This window comes from Cololabis saira, chromosome 16, assembly GCF_033807715.1.
Source record: "Cololabis saira isolate AMF1-May2022 chromosome 16, fColSai1.1, whole genome shotgun sequence".
Classification (NCBI taxonomy): Eukaryota; Metazoa; Chordata; class Actinopteri; order Beloniformes; family Belonidae; genus Cololabis; species Cololabis saira.
In genome coordinates, this window is record NC_084602.1 from 18,152,775 (window position 1) to 18,168,849 (window position 16,075).

Here is a 16,075-nt window from a genome sequence, read left to right on the forward strand (position 1 = left end):
CAACGTCTCTTTCTTCACTGGTCATCGTAAAGACTGCAACGGGCTCGGGCCACCGTTGCCAAGGAGCTGGTGCCCGTTATTATGCTAGTGTGTGCACTGCATTGTGGGTATTGTAGTGTGAAGTCTCGTCGAGTATTTTAAATGTGCGCGCCGCCCGCTTGTGAAATGAGAAGGAGGATTATTCCGTAATAATTGGACCTAAACAGGGAAGCTGAAACTCACATAATATGAACAGTTCAAATTCCAGTTTGTGATCTGCAGAATGAACAAGTTCAAGTTCTTTATTTGCAAATATGTTGCGTTCAGTTCAATGTTCTCACAGTTATGAACGTGTTCAATGAACGTGTTCATGCACAACACTGCTAACCAGTTGGTCAGACTACAAGCATGTCTTGAAGACATAAAAACCTGGATGGCTCAAAACTTTCTCCAGCTAAATACAGATAAAACTGAAGTTGTTGTATTTGAACCTGACCACTTCAGGGACATACTGTATAGCTATTGTTGGGCCACAGCCCTGTGTTGAACATGGGAAGGCTTAATTCCAATTCTGAGGCCTAGCTCTGAGGCCTTACTCTGAGGCCAGCCTTGATTTCTTAGTGTTACAATGACTCAATACAATGATGAATGTTTGTCTATTGCTGCATCCACTTTGCTGGATCTTGATGACAAGAGCTTGGTTTTTCTGGTGGTAAGAAATTATTCTAGTGTCTTGGGTTTTACTTTCTTCTCTATTCCTCTCATTCTCTCCTACTAACCCCTGCACACACACACACGCTTATCTTGGTCATAAAGCCTCCGAGATTGTTTTTCACTGGATGAGACGAAATCTCGTCTGCCATTTTGAATCACGCGAGACTCAGTCACCACGTGACTCTGTCCATCATCTTTCTTTCTTTTCACGTGTATGAACAGCTATCATATAACACACACACACATGCATACGGACTGACACACACACACACACACACACACACACACACACACACACACACACACACACACACACACACACACACACACACACACACACACACACACACACACACACACACACACACACACACACACACACACACACACACACATGCATACGGACTGGCATACGGACTGACACACACACACACACACACACACACACACACACACACACACACACACACACACACACACACACACACACACACACACACACACACACACACACACACACACACACACACACACACACACACACACACACACACACAGACAGACAGACAGACAGACAGACAGACATGTGTAGTTTAGGTATCAGAACTTTATCCCGCTTAACTTTATTAAGTGTTGTTTCAGTCAATCAGGAAACAGACACCCTCTTTACCTTTATTATTAAGCTTAAAATCTTCATTTTTGATCAAGTTTATAGTTAGGGATGGCTCAGGTGTCCTGAAACATCCCTTATAGCACTTTTACACTAGTACCTACTCAGCTCGACTCGCCTTGCCCTCGTTTATTTTAGACACCCAGATCAGAAGTAGGCGGGTTGGAGTGAAGCTGCTGTGACGTATTTGATTGTGTGATCTAAACGGAGAAGACAACAACACTAAAGATGTAGAACCTGGAGGAGATGATAGATGTGCTGCTGGGTCTGTGACTTGTTTTCGATATCAAGTTAAAAAATGAGAGTGAAAGAAGCTTCAAGCGGCAACGCTTATTTTTTTTGTTTGTTTGTCTCGGCGCTGCTGAAAAGTCAGCTGGAGCCGTGAGCAGCTAGAAGTGACAGAGCTCCTGGTAGATCTGGTCGTTCCTTATCGCCCGTCTAGATCCCTTTTTAATTCTCTCCTCAGCCACCAGGTTTATGAACATCTGCACCTCAGAGTTGGATCACCAAACAGACTTTTGCGCTGTCATTGCTGTAGCTCTTTCGCTGATTTCCGCCTCCTGACTCAAACGTCTGACGGCCTCGCCCCCCCGACCAATCGGTGGCCTGTATTGTGATGCCGTCAGATGCAGCCGACTCAGCCGCTTAGAACCTCGGCAGTGTAGTTACAGAAAAAGTATCAACTCGACACGCCTCCACCCGCCTCCAGCCCTAGTGGAGAAGCACAAAACCGAAACAAGGTGAGTCGAGTCGGGCTGAGTAGGTTGTAGTGTAAAAGTGCCATTAGTTATACTAATATAGGACTAGACTGCTGGGAGACCTCCCATGATGCACCTCTACTCATTTAGAACATTTCGGAAGGCGCCGGTCAAAGGTATTGCCATTGTCAAGTCGAGACCTTCATTTGACTGATTGGGGGTGGGGGGGGTTTGGTCGAAGGTATTGCCATCGTCACACTTAGGCCCTCTTTTACCTTCGGGGGGGGGCACGGACAAAGATGGGGTGACATGTCAGTTTGGTGGAATTATGATTCAAGTTCCAAAAGCTGTCCGATCCCCTCCAAACTTTGCAGAACAATAGTACCCTCCAGCCCAGAAAAGAGTTGGTGCTACCTTGGAAACGGTTTTTCTGGCACGGAGTCAGTTTTTTGTCAGTGGGAACAGAAAGCCCAGTTCCAAACTGGGCTTTCTGACCCAGAACCAGAACCAGCCCTGAACCGGTTTGGTGGAAAAGGGGTAAGGGGGTAAGGGAGCTCAGTGTGCATCAAGGAGGCAGCAGAACATTCAGCTCTCCTAGCACAAGCATCAGCATTAGAACTAAGGCAAGCTCTTGATCTTGAGGAAACTAAGCTAAAGGCTAAAAGAGAAAAATTAGATGCACCACTTGCAAAATTTACAGTGAAACTGAGGGTTTTAGGGTCGTATGAAGAAGATGGCATGAACAGCTATGTTTCTAAAAGATCCTTTAGTCAAAGGGTGAAGGAGGAGGAAAAACATGATACAGTACAGCCATCAGTAGGAAGAGCAGTGCAGAGTTCTGGTCCTGGAATACACCAGCCAGTTAGTAGCCACCAGAGACATGTTACAAGACAAATAAGTGATGCTAAGAGATGCTTGTTAGACAGCACAATTCCTTTTTCTTGCCTTTTTCCAAATGTTTACCACTGATGATACAATTTTTTGGATCCAAAGTCCATAAGACTGTCTCCATAATTCAAGAAACTAGTAAAAAAAATAATACACATTTCAGATTTTGTATTTTCATGTATAAACACATGTATAAACATGTCATGTTATGTCTATTTCACATGACATAATGACAACAATGATGAGTTGTGTTTATAGCTAGGCTATTAAGCTGCTAAATTTAGTAGTTTTTATTTTTATTTTTAATTTAATTTGTTTTCATGTGACATAGTATTTGATGATGATTGATGATGACTGCCCTCTACTGGTTTGAAAATTTGAACCAACACTACCATCCCTTCCTCTTTTTGCTCCCACTTTGCTCCATTCTACTTCATCACCTCCTTAACTTTATTCCCCCTCTTCTTTCTCTTAATTTTTATTTGGATAAACTTCAATTTCTTTAGCAATTGAAAAGGTTTTTCACCTTATTCATCCATTCCAACAATGTTATTAAAGATCAACCTTACTTCGGCCATCACTTCCAGCCACTTGTTAATTCTGCTAAATGTGATCATTCTGCCGGAGTTTTGGCTGAATTTTTCAACTGATCTTCCTCTCTTCAGATTATTTTCTCTTCAACTCATATTCCTGACTTGACGTTATTCTTTTTCACTTCAGTCTATCTTTCTGTCTTCAACTCTTATTTTCCTCTTTAGCTGATCGTCCACTTTTGAGATCAACTTTTTTTCTGTAGCTCATGTTCCTGGCTTCAAGAAAGAAAGAGATCAATGACAGCTATTGGCTGCAGTTCCTCCTCCGAACAGCCGGAGGGCGATAGACGCAGCATCTTTCACAGGAAGTCAACTCTGCGCATGCGCTCATATTGTAAACAAAGTGTGATGGAGGCACGTGGAGGCAGCGGATCAAACGTCAAATCACTTTTAAATCTGATCAGTGATAACAAGAAGGAAACAAGCAGTTCTGTATCAGTTCGATGATCAGAAGATCAGCTTCCTGCGATGGAACCAGTGAAGAAAAAGCTGGAGGCGTTTTCCCTGGAGGCTCATGGTGAGTATTACTGGCTGTAGTACTGAAGTATTTCAGGTACAGGGGTTTCAACAGAGGTGTCAAAAGTATTCACATCCATTACTCAGGTAGAAGTATAGATACTAGAGTTTAAAAATACTCCTGTTCAGTGGTGGACAGTAACGGAGTAAATTTACTTGAGTACTGTACTTAAGTACATATCCAGAGGATTTGTACTTTACTTGAGTATTAGATTTCTTTGGTACTTATTACTCTTACTTGAATACATTTCCAAGACAAATATTTTTACTTTTACTCGAGTAAATTTCTAGGAAGGCTGAAAAGTACTCGTTACTTTCAGGTCTGCTCTTTTTTCTTCTTCCCTAAAATCCTATTGGACACAAGCTGTTTTTGTCAAAGGAGGAGACCTATCACAGTGCACGCTCTCCACTGGGATGTACGTAAAGCGGAAATACGTCAAGCCTCCTCAAAACGATACCGCCAAAGTGAGAAGGGTATGGCTGCAGACCGTTTCTATAATACATCCATGCTGCAGACCCGGAGGCAGCAGATCTGAGCAGCAGATCTGAACCGCAGTTCTAGACGTCACAGAGCCCCCTACTGGATTACTTTATAACTGCAACTAAATCAACAGTTCAGATCGAGACTTCTCGTTTTTTTCCGGCAGCGTGCTCTTTTCTCCTTTTCTCAAGATGGATGACGACCGGAGTGTGAGTATTACCGTGAATCACATTTTTTGTGTATTCTTTTCAAGATATATTGGCACTTAATTGATCTGCAAAAGTGATACAATCAATCAGTGAAATGCCTAACATGATCCACAAACTATATTGTTAAGTTCAATTTGACATTTGACTGTGGATTTCCCCATTGTGGGATAATTGAAGGAATATCTTAACTTATCTTTTTATTCATATTATACATTATGTGTGTTTATATAACTATTCACATTTATATCACTATATAGCCTATATTTAGATATTTTGTGGACAGAAATTTAGCTAATCCAGTGCATAAGATGAAAATGTATATTTGTCCGTTATTAGGTTTTGGCCCAGTTTTGTCTGTAAAACAGTGTAAAAATATTAACTTGGACTAATTGAACACTCTTTTTTAGGTACACATAACAATCCAGAAAGGAAGGGCCTTGTATGCTGTTTGTATGGGCCTTGTAATGCTGTTAATGTCAATATAATGAATTTGCTATGCTCCAGAATCTTAAGTATTTCAGTGTTGATTGTGATTTGTATTGAGTGTTTTTTCAGCTGTTTTTTTTCTCTGCAGATCTCCTTAATGTGGGATGTGACTGCACCTGCACTGAATATATATTATATACTGTACATTTCATCAAGATGAGACAATTGTTTACCCCAAGTTATATTGTTAAATAAATGTTATATTGTTCTGTTTGGGAATTTTGGACTTAATACTACCATACTTACCATTTCAGTATATCAAAGTGTTTTTATTTCTTTATTTCTTTTTTTAACAATTACTACAACAAAAGTGAGGACTTGACACCCAAATACACTATGTTGTAGTGGGTTTGATCAATGCTGTTCAAGTTTTGGGGGTAATATATCCCACTAAACGCCACATCTGAAGGCTGAATTATACTTCTGCGTCAAAACGACGCCGTGTCTACGGCGTGTGGTTTTTGGACACGCAGAGGACACGCCGTCACATGCGCCGTCAGTGACGTGCACCTCCCGAAAATTGTAACTACGCGTCGAGGAGACGCCGTCCACACGCAGACCGAGAGGGCTGTGATTGGTTCGTTTGAAAGCGAAGCATTTCCGGTTTCCGGTTTGAATCAGTAGTGAACTTCCAGGGCTTTTTTCTTCGTTTATATGTGATTTTTTTTGTTTTTGTTTTTTGCACAATAGTTGTCCTTATTTCTTTGATTTACTGTGACCGGAAAAAGTCGGATAAACCATTCAGAAAAAGATCGCTAACTAGTGGCCGCGGGGGGTACTGCACCGCGACCAAATGGAGAGACGGAGAAGTCAGAACGATTCGTGACGGGGTCACGGGTGCGCCGTGTGCTCTGCGTGTGTGTGACGCAGAAGTATACCCGCACCTTTAAGGGCTGAGTATACTTCTGCGTCACACACACGCAGAGCACACGGCGCACCCGTGGTGCCGTCACGAATCGTTCAGAGTTCTCCGTCTCTCCGTTTGGTCGCGGTGCAGTGGTGCAGTACCCCCCGCGGCCACTAGTTAGCGATCTTTTTCTGAATGGTTTATATGGTAAAAGTTGTCACCTTTATAATTCTGTGCATATAACAGTCCTGCAGAGACATGGTAAAATACCAAGCCTCAATCACGACATTATCTATGATGTTTATGGTTGCTCAGTGTTTAAATATATATTTATTGTCATTAGGCTAAAAACAAGTAAAGACTAATTTTTTTATATTGCCTCATTCATGATTTAAAGAAATCATTAAAAATTTCACCTTAATTTGATAACAGTCTTAACTGCACCTACTGGTGCTGCCTATGATCTAAATCTCTTGCCACAAAAAAAAGAGCCTACCAGCAAAGACCTATGCTCTACAAATGACATCTGAAATAGTGCTGAATGAGCTACGAATCCCTGCCGTTTACCCTGGAAGTAAGTTCTTTAATTATAAGCTCCATCCTCATTATCAATTAAATCTTCATATATTGAGATTCATTATCAATTAAATCTTCATATTTAAGCTCCATGCCTCATTATCAATTAAATCTTCATATATTTATTAAGGTGGAACGCTGATTTAGTTGCAGTGCAGTTCTACTAGTTGCAGTTCTACAGTCATCCAGTAGGGGGCTCTGTGACGTCTAGAACTGCGGTTCAGATCTGCTGCGCTCAGATCTGCTGCCTCCGGGTCTGCAGCCGTATACTATTGGCCAAAGTAGCCTGCGTTTGTCAAGACAGAGCCGCAACAAGTCAAGACAGAGCCGCAACAATTAATTTAGAAAAAATATAGTAATTTACTGATTTGGAAAATAAGAAATTTACTCTTACTCTTACTTTTACTTAAAGTAAATTTAAAAGCATTTACTTTTGGATACTTAAGTACCTTTAAAAGCAAGTACTTTTCTACTCTTACTCGAGTAATATTTTGACTGAGCTACTTTTACTTGTAACGGAGTAAATTTTGACCAGTAGTATTTGTACTCTTACTCAAGTACTGGGGTCGAGTACTCTGTCCACCTCTGCTCCTGTTGAAGTATCAACTCAAGTTTTTTACTCAAGTAAAAGTATAAAAATACTGGTTTCAAAACTACTTAAAGTATAAAAGTAAAAGTAATGTAAGGGGGAAAAGGCCATTCAGGACAAAAGCCATTGAAAATGAATGCATCTTAGTATAATGCAAATATATTAAAGAACCATATATGTGTACTATTGAGCAATAACATGTGTTTCAGAGAGCAGGAGATATGATGACTAGTTGCCTATAAGTATTGTAATGGTGCAAAAAGTCAAACTTCAGAGGCATGTTATCATTTATCCTAACCTTTATTGGAATGTACATCCAAGTTTAGTTGCAGGAATCTGAGGGAACGGATGTAAGAACAAAACTGGACAAGAACATCTGAAACAACCACAACCAAATTCACTCTATCCGGATGGAGCAATTTAACTGGATAGTTTTTTTTAAAGGCCGAAATGAAATAGAGTAACGAGGCTGTTTTTAAAATGTAAGGAGTAAAAAGTACAGATAATTGCGTGAAAATGTAAGGAGTAAAAGTAAAAAGTCGTCTGAAAAAGAATTACTCCAGTGAAGTATAGATAACCGAAATTCTACTTAAGTAAGGTAACAAAGTATTTGTACTTCGTTACTTGACACCTCTGGTTTTCAATTAAATTTTTTAAAGATTTTGTGTCTCTAGTGGGCTGTATTCAAAGTTTAGACAGGACAGGTAGAGAGAGAGAATGGGGACGACGTGCAGCAAAGGGCTGCAGGCTGGGACTCGAACCTGCGACCGCTGCAGGGGCCGCCTGCTTTAACCACTGTGGCACAACCACCCAATTCAATTTTATTTATATAGCGTCTATTACAACAGAAGTTGTCTGTAGGATCTTTCCAGAGACCGAGAACACGACCCCCGAGAAATTATTACATAAACAATGACAGGTAAAAACTCCCCTAGTGTGAGAAAAACCACAAGCCAAACAGTGGCAAGAAAAACTCTAGGAGGGAAGAAACCTGGACCAGGACCTGGATCATAAGGGGGGACCCTCCTCTGCCGGAGGTTAGCTGGGCAGAGCAGGAAAATGGGATGGTGGGTAAGCAGTAAGTAGGAACGTTTAAACATATTTAGGATCTGGCTGAATTCTTTAGTCGTTCTGGACCATAATGCAGCGCCTGATTTCATCATCTCCTTAAAAACAAATACGTTTTCTCATTTCTGTATCTCCCCAATTCATCATCAAAACATCGACATGCTCCCACTTGCTCAAATTCTAAAAAAGTAACATGTGTTAGCATGACTACGTAGATGACACACAAATCTATATAACTATCTCACCATGAGACTATAATCCAATTCAAACACTGATCAAATGCATTGATTAAATGGATGAAGTGGATGTTACAGAAATGTCTTCAGTTAAATGAAGGTGGAACTGAAATAATCACACTTGGAGCCGAGGAAGAGCCGAGATCTCAGTTGGCGCTTCAAGCAGTGATGCCAGAAACCAAGAACCAAGCCAGAAGTCTGGGAGTGGTTCTGGACTCAGACCTGACATTTAGATGCATCAGGGCTGCTGAAACTTTACGCTGCTTTAAATCTTTTTATGCACTCCTGCATTCCAGTAATCCCCCACAATGCACTACAACCTTTATTTCTTGCATCTCTTTAATTTTTAGTTGTGCTTTTAAACTTTAAAACGTTTTAATGCACTTGTTTTTTTCTTTTTTTTTAAAAATGTAAATCAATTTGATTTACATTTGTCTTGTACATGAAATGTGCTACACATAAACTTGCCTCCCCCTCTCAGCACAAGAGCAGAGCAGACTGACGCAAGTATTATCAGGTGCTGGACTTCTTTTTAAAATACTTTATTGCCTTTAAAAGACGTAACCACAGGGTTCATCAGGACAAAGCAGCTAACTTTTCACTTTGAATGTTTCCTAAATAAAATCAGTGGCGTCATATCGTAACTATCTTTCTTTCTTTTTTTTTTTATCCCAATTTTTTTCCCCATTTTATCACCCAGTGCTCCTACCCAAGTGACAGTCCTGGGCATTGCTCCCTCTACCAACCCCGGGAGGGCCCTGCACTGAGCTCAGGTCTCCTCCTTAACCTGAGGAGTGAGCAGCTTCTTTTTACCAGACAGGGTGGGGCTTCTCTGGCCGGACGTAGCGCGTGGAAGGATCACGTTATTCCGGCCGGATCCTTCCCGACCCCATCTGGCGCCCCGGCTGGCCAGAGGGGGCATGTGTAGCCCAGGACCTGTGCATGTTTTTGTGAGGGTAGCTCAAATTAGCTACCCAAGGGAACACGGGGAGAACATGCAAACTCCACACAGAAAGGCCCTTTCTCCAACCCCACCCAGGGTGTGGGCGCTGAAGTCATGGGGGAACTTAACTTGCTGTGAGACGGCTGCACTACCAGCTGTGCCACCGTGCCCCCTGTAACTACCTTTCTTAAAATTCTGTTCCAGTTGTCTGAAGTAGCTCCATCACCTCAGAGGTGGTCCTGCTTCCTCAGTGAAGGTATTCAGCCCGCCACTAACAGAAGGAAAATTATTTAGACTACATTATCTTTCACATGCAATAAAACAATAAGAGTGCTTTGTGTAGAACTACAGCTCAGTTCCTGGAGTCTCTGTCTAATCTGGAAGATTTCCGACCTGAAACTAACGTCACTGTTCTGCTGCTACCATCAGCTGTGTCTCTGAGATTAATTGTGCATGACCTTTCAGATCTTTACCTGAACCGATCAATCCCGTACCTGGATGGACCCCCCGAGCCACTGCAGTTCTACAGGGACTGGGTTGGGCCGAACCAGCCCTGCATCATCCGCAAATCCTTCAGCCACTGGCCAGCTCTGTCCAGGTGGACGCCAGACTACCTGAGGTGAGGACGTCCCCCATCCTCATGACACCTGACATGTCAATTAAACTGAAAACATGTCAAACCACTGACTTTAACAACTTAAAGCTGAATTATGAGCAAGAAACTCTTGACACGAGTCTGCCAACACCTATTTAAGAGACATAGGAAAGTTCTGAACCTGTGGAGGACTTTCTTCTGCTCAGAGACGTCATCGGTTTCCGTCTGCAGGGAGAAGATCGGCTCAAAGGTCATTAGCGTGGCAGTGACTCCCAATGGCTACGCCGATGCTGTCGCAGGAGATCGTTTTGTGATGCCCGACGAACATCAGATGAGCTTTTCCTCTGTCCTCGACATCATTGAAGGGAAGGTGAGATGCTGCAGGAGGTTTTAGGAGGCTGTTGGAGGTGGTAGGTGGTGGTAGGAGGAGGTTACCACCACGTGACTCTTCCCTCGGCTACTGTTCTGAAGACGTGAGTCTGAATGTCTCAGGTCCAGGACTCCGGGGTCTTCTACGTCCAGAAACAGTGTTCCAACCTGCTGCTGGAGCTGCCGGAGCTCATGGATGACATGGAGCCTCACATTCCCTGGATGAGCTCAGCACTAGGTAAGTTCACAGGCCTCAGCGCTCCCAGACTGACACCCATGTATCCACCATGTTCTCAGTTTCCACCGTTTGATACTGTTTCCTCACCTGGATCCTCAGTGCTCAGCCATTTACTTGTGTGAACTGTACTGTGCTTGCATCTGTCTGTTTGGGGGGATTATTATGTTTTATATAAAGCGCTTTGTGTTGCATTTTTTTATTTGTATGAAAAGCGCTATACAAATAAAGATTGATTTGATAGTAACTATCTCCTTACAGAGATTTAAGAGGGTCGTCTTCAGCCAAGTGCCACTAATCATTTCCGCCTTGATGAAATGATCATCGGTTGTTGCTGCACATTAACAATGATGTGATGTTTAATCAGAACTCTTAGTTTTTCTTCCTTTCTTTGTACGATTCATGATATTGTTTACTTTGGTTAGCTAAGACCCAACTGCATCTCTGTTCTTGGATTATCTGCTTTCATTCATCTTCGTCTTCTGTTAGGAAAGTTACCAGATGCAGTAAACTTTTGGCTTGGAGAAGAAAGCGCCGTCACGTCCAGTAAGACCTCCGCCGCTCCGTCACTCTCAGTCATGGTGCATGCTTTTCTTTTAATCGTAGTAAATGTCTTCATCCACTTCACAACAACTTTTCCAAAAGTTGACACAATTACAGTTTTTCTTTGTTTTTTTTTAACGTGAACATTTTCCTTAATTGTTTTGGAATCCACTGATGTCATGTGGCAAGAAACATTATGTGACTCCATAAATTCAACTTGTTTTTGTTTAAGGATTTGGACCGACTGGGCTCAGAATAGCAGCTGACCATTGAAACATTTACTAACACAAAGTCGAATATGTTTTCCAAAGAGGCAAAATGTTGACAGTGCAGGGTTGGGAGTTGTAGTCCAGATAAGAGAGGAGAGAAGAACACAGTCCAGGTCAAAATCCAAATCATACAGGCGAGGGGAAGAAACAGGTCCAAGGAAGGTCAAAACATTAGCGACCAGGTGAGGCATGAGACAGACCTAGGAGAAGCGGGTCAGGGTTAAAACTGAGGCAGGCAGATAAACTCAGGCAGAAGTACAAGTCAGGTCTGGGCAAAAGGCACAGGTCAGTTTCAGAACAGTAGCAACAGGTCCACGGCTGGAGTGTGGCAACTGCAGGAAGAAATAACCCAGTCTGGGACAGAGTGAGCACTGCAGACTTGTATAACAAGGGACCAGAACAGGGGAGACTGATGAGGGTGGCGGGGCAGACAGGAGATCCAAATATGAGCAGATAACTGGTATTTGGAGGCAGAGGGCAGGATCATGACAGTTTTCTAAACAGCTGAAGGGGTCTGAAACACCTGCAGAGCAAGAGTTTGTGTGTTATCAGTTGAAAAGCATGCCTCAGACATCAAGCAGACATCTGGGCCTCTTCTCGTATCTGACTGTAAAACTAGAGAAACATTTCAAGTGTAAAAAAGCTCAAACATAAACAGTTTCAAGTGATCACCTGTGCTGTTTTCTTTCAGTGCACAAAGATCACTACGAGAATCTGTATTGTGTCGTTTCTGGAGAGAAACGCTTCATCCTGCTGCCGCCGACTGACCGGCCCTTCATCCCCTACGGTAACCACGACAACCAATCACATTAGCAGCCACTCTCTGTCCTCGACAATGGCAGCAGGTAACCATTATTTTGGCCGTTGAATAACTGGGTATCATTTCTATCATGCCCTACTGGTGCCGCCAGTCGCTGTGCCTGACAGTGGAGGTTACTGCTCCCCCACCCTGCACTTCCTGTGGTTGGATGACAGATTCACCACAGAGCCGGAAAGACCCGAGACTGATTAGAACATTAATGCGCTGAAAGAAAACATTTTCAGAATCTACGTAATTGATTACGATTACTAACCTCAACCTGCCAATCTTTTTGGTGACGATAGCAACCAACTTCCTTCAAACCATAGCAACCATGTTTAATCTCTTGTTGCTACTTCTAAACTGAACCTGGCCTCCTACGGGGTTTATATCTCGTATAAAGCACTCTGAATTGTTTACCCACAGTAACGTCTTTGTATGAATTGGTGCCTGCTGTGTAGGGCTGGGCGATATATCGAGATTTTAATATATATCGATATATTTTCAAACGCGATATGATACGAGACAATATCGTTTATATCGATTATTAAAAAAACTTTTTTTTTTTTTTAATGATTTTGATATAGCTTATTTTGTGACAAATTGACTTGAATGTTTTATTTGAGATTTGCACAAATGTTTTATTTGCACAACTGTCAACCTCAGTGGAAAAGTCCGCTGTTACTGTCTAATGTTTTATACATTTTGATATTGTGCAGACCTCTGTTAATAAAGGTACCTGTGTGACATTTGGCACGAGGCTTTGTATTAAAACTGACAGTTTTTTATATGGACAAAAAGTCATATCTCGATATTTTCTAGCTGAATGGCGATACTCGATATATATCGATATTTTTTCTGTGCCATAATTGGGGTTTCCCCCAAAGCATTATAGCATAGCATCTCTGTTAGCTTCATTTTTTTCTGAGGCAAACCCTTAAAAAAGTTTTCAGTTTTAATACAAAGCCTCGTGCCAAATGTCACACAGGTTCCTTTATTAACAGAGGTCTGCACAATAACAAAATGTATAAAACAAATGAAATAAAATAAACTGCCTGCATATATAGAATAAAATGCTTCTTGAATAAAATAAAACAAATATCCCTTTCCTGCATAACAATTAAATTAAAATGCACTGTGCAATTTATACAATGTAGACAGTAACAGGCAGACTTTTCCACTAAGGTTGACAGTTGTGCAAATAACAAAACATTTGTGCAAATCGCAAATAAAACATTCAAGTCAATTTGTCACAAAATAAGCTATATCAAAATCATAGAAAAAAAATTTATTTATTTATTTTTTAAATCGATATAAACGATATTGTCTCGTACCATATCGCGTTTGAAAATATATCGATATATATTAAAATCTCGATATATCGCCCAGCCCTACCCACGGGTCATCATGCAAGTGCAACAGCAACTGGCTCCATCCTCTTTGATAACCATAGCAACGGTCTTCTTTCATCTCAGTAGCCATAGCAGTTGAGCTCCTTCTACTACGGAAACCACGCCCTCCACCTTCCTCGTCTGTTTAATGACTTCATCTCAGTGTTTCTCTGCTCCAACACACCTGGCTCACGTTGATGGGTCATTGACAGACTAGTCCGGACCTTGATGGACCTGTTCAACCCTCCAGCATGTCCTGGCTCTGCCTCCAGCCACCCTGCAGAGGAAACTCATGCAGGTCCATTTGTTGAATTCCCTGGACACCCTGAGGGACATGGTCAAATGCCCTTTTTCTAGCCCCTTCCTTTGAGCCAGGTGTGTTGGATCAGGGAAACATCTGCAGCACCAGGACTAGGAAACGCTGGTCTCTGGTTCCTTCTCAGAGCAATGGTTTCTTTCATGTGGTGTAACCATAGTGCCTGTCTCTTGCAGTAACCATGGTAACCATCTTTGTCAGGTGTTTACCAGCCAGCTGTGTACCGAAGGCAGGACGGTGGTGAGTTTGAGATTGTCGATCAGACGGACTCAGATAAGGTGCGTTCAGGTGCAGGCGAGCGGATCTCAGCACTCTCTCTGCAGCATCGTAGAGCGCTCTAACCTCTCCGGCCACTTAGGTCCCCTGGATCCCTCTGGACCCTCTGGACCCGGACCTGGAGCGGTACCCCGACTACCGACAGGCTCACCCACTCTGCTGCAGCGTGAAGGCCGGGGAGATGCTGTACCTGCCGTCCCTGTGGTTCCACCATGTCCAACAGTCGCACGGCTGCATCGCAGGTCTGCCCTGAAGGGAACACACCTGAACACCACGTTAGCCATCAGGGCCGCACAGGAACCCAAACGCACCACGTTAAGCTGACATTAAACCTCTTTCTTCCTCAGTTACATAAACTTGCGATTCTCTGTTTCAGAGGAAAATCTATGTTCTTGTTGTTTCTGTTTCAGTGAATTTCTGGTACGACATGGAGTATGACATCAAGTACAACTACTTCAAGCTGCTGGAGTCGCTGTGTGATGTCACAGCGACAGTTTGAGTGCCATCAACTTGGAAATGCATGCAGATTTGTTGACTGAAGGAACTTGGTTCAGCCATTAAAGCATCTACACTCGGCGCCCCCTGCTGCATGGACACAGCGTCTACAGACTCACTCATCCTATGACCTGAATAATTGAGCTGTGATGACGTGACTGACAACTTAAATGTTTGTAACTAAGGATACTGGAGCATGACATTGACATCATTGTGTCCTGAAGCTGGTTTCATGAGCTTGTTTCTATAAGAAAACATGGAGAGCAAAGTAACTCCAGGATTTTGTACCTCAGACCAAACCTTGTCAGAGGAACGGCAGCCGTCTGTGAGTGTGTTTGAGGGGTGAGAGCAGGTCCGCTTCCTGGAGTGGACCTGGAGTTTTTAAAAAGGTTTAAAAAAAGTTTGAGTACAGTAAACGTTTTAAATGAATGTCTGAGGGTGTCGTTCAAAAATGGAATAAGGTCCTTTCCAAGGTCGGTTACAGTCAGACTGCATGTTTCCAGTCCTTCGCGTCTCTGAGATCCAGAAGCACAGAAACATAAAAGGCTTTGAATCTTCAGAATATTCACTTCCTTCTTTTAACTTTTTTATCATTGGTCAAAGCATCTTTCACAGACTGACTTCATGACATTTTTCCTTAAAAACATCCCATCAGTAGTGGTCCACATGCACCAAAGCAAACAGACCGACCACGATCACAAAAGTAGGATTCAGAAATCCAGGATAAGAGATAAATCCAGACTTGGGTTCCAGTTCATCCTGGCTTCATCCGTCTCACAAACACCAAACCAGGCTCAGGCGGTGTGGCTTTGTCAAGCCAGGTGAAGCGTCCACAGATTTCTTCAGAAGACCATGAGATCGATCACAGATTCACTGATTCTACAACAGATAACATCTTTTGATGGAGAATTATGAAGAAATGAAGCACAAACTAAAGAAAAGAAACAATGCCACAATGGACATGGAAACAATAGAGGATCACCTGAATGTGTAAATAACCTGAAATACACATTTTCTAACGACTGTTAACGGAAAACCTTATAATCATCATTCAAGGATTTACCTGACGTTTTCTGAGATTAACAACTTTAAATTTATAAATGAACGGTAGAAGTCTATAATGTAATGTAACTGATAGAGGATTAATTCTGGACCCTGGAGAGCTCTGGGTTGAGAGGGCACCAATTACACAGGTATTACATTCAGGCAGTCCCCCCCTCCTGTATATACAGGACTGTCTCAGAAAATTAGAATATTGTGATAAAGTTCTTTATTTTCTGTTATGCAATTAAAA

The 16,075-nt window shown here is 42.3% G+C and overlaps 1 protein-coding gene across 1 annotated transcript; it reads left to right on the plus strand.

Annotated features, from left to right (window-relative positions):
- The first annotated feature begins 3,958 nt into the window (after nucleotides 1-3,958).
- Nucleotides 3,959-15,383, plus strand: jmjd7 (jumonji domain containing 7). Its single transcript, XM_061743239.1, has 9 exons — nucleotides 3,959-4,059; nucleotides 9,959-10,112; nucleotides 10,320-10,458; nucleotides 10,581-10,695; nucleotides 11,182-11,238; nucleotides 12,196-12,291; nucleotides 14,212-14,288; nucleotides 14,369-14,528; nucleotides 14,697-15,383. The coding sequence occupies exons 1-9, from the start codon at nucleotides 4,011-4,013 to the stop codon at nucleotides 14,783-14,785; spliced, it is 936 nt and encodes a 311-aa protein (XP_061599223.1). The 5' UTR covers nucleotides 3,959-4,010; the 3' UTR covers nucleotides 14,786-15,383.
- The last annotated feature ends 692 nt before the right edge of the window (nucleotides 15,384-16,075 follow it).

What these genes read in the sequence shown, in the direction of transcription:
- jmjd7 (XM_061743239.1), top strand. Translation starts at nt 4,011, where the DNA reads ATGGAACCAGTGAAGAAAAAGCTGGAGGCGTTTTCCCTGGAGGCTCAT. An exon ending in CTGGATGAGCTCAGCACTAG is followed by an intron (nt 10,696 to 11,181) that starts GTAAGTTCACAG and finishes GTCTTCTGTTAG; the next exon opens with GAAAGTTACCAGATGCAGTA. An exon ending in AGAAAGCGCCGTCACGTCCA is followed by an intron (nt 11,239 to 12,195) that starts GTAAGACCTCCG and finishes GTTTTCTTTCAG; the next exon opens with TGCACAAAGATCACTACGAG.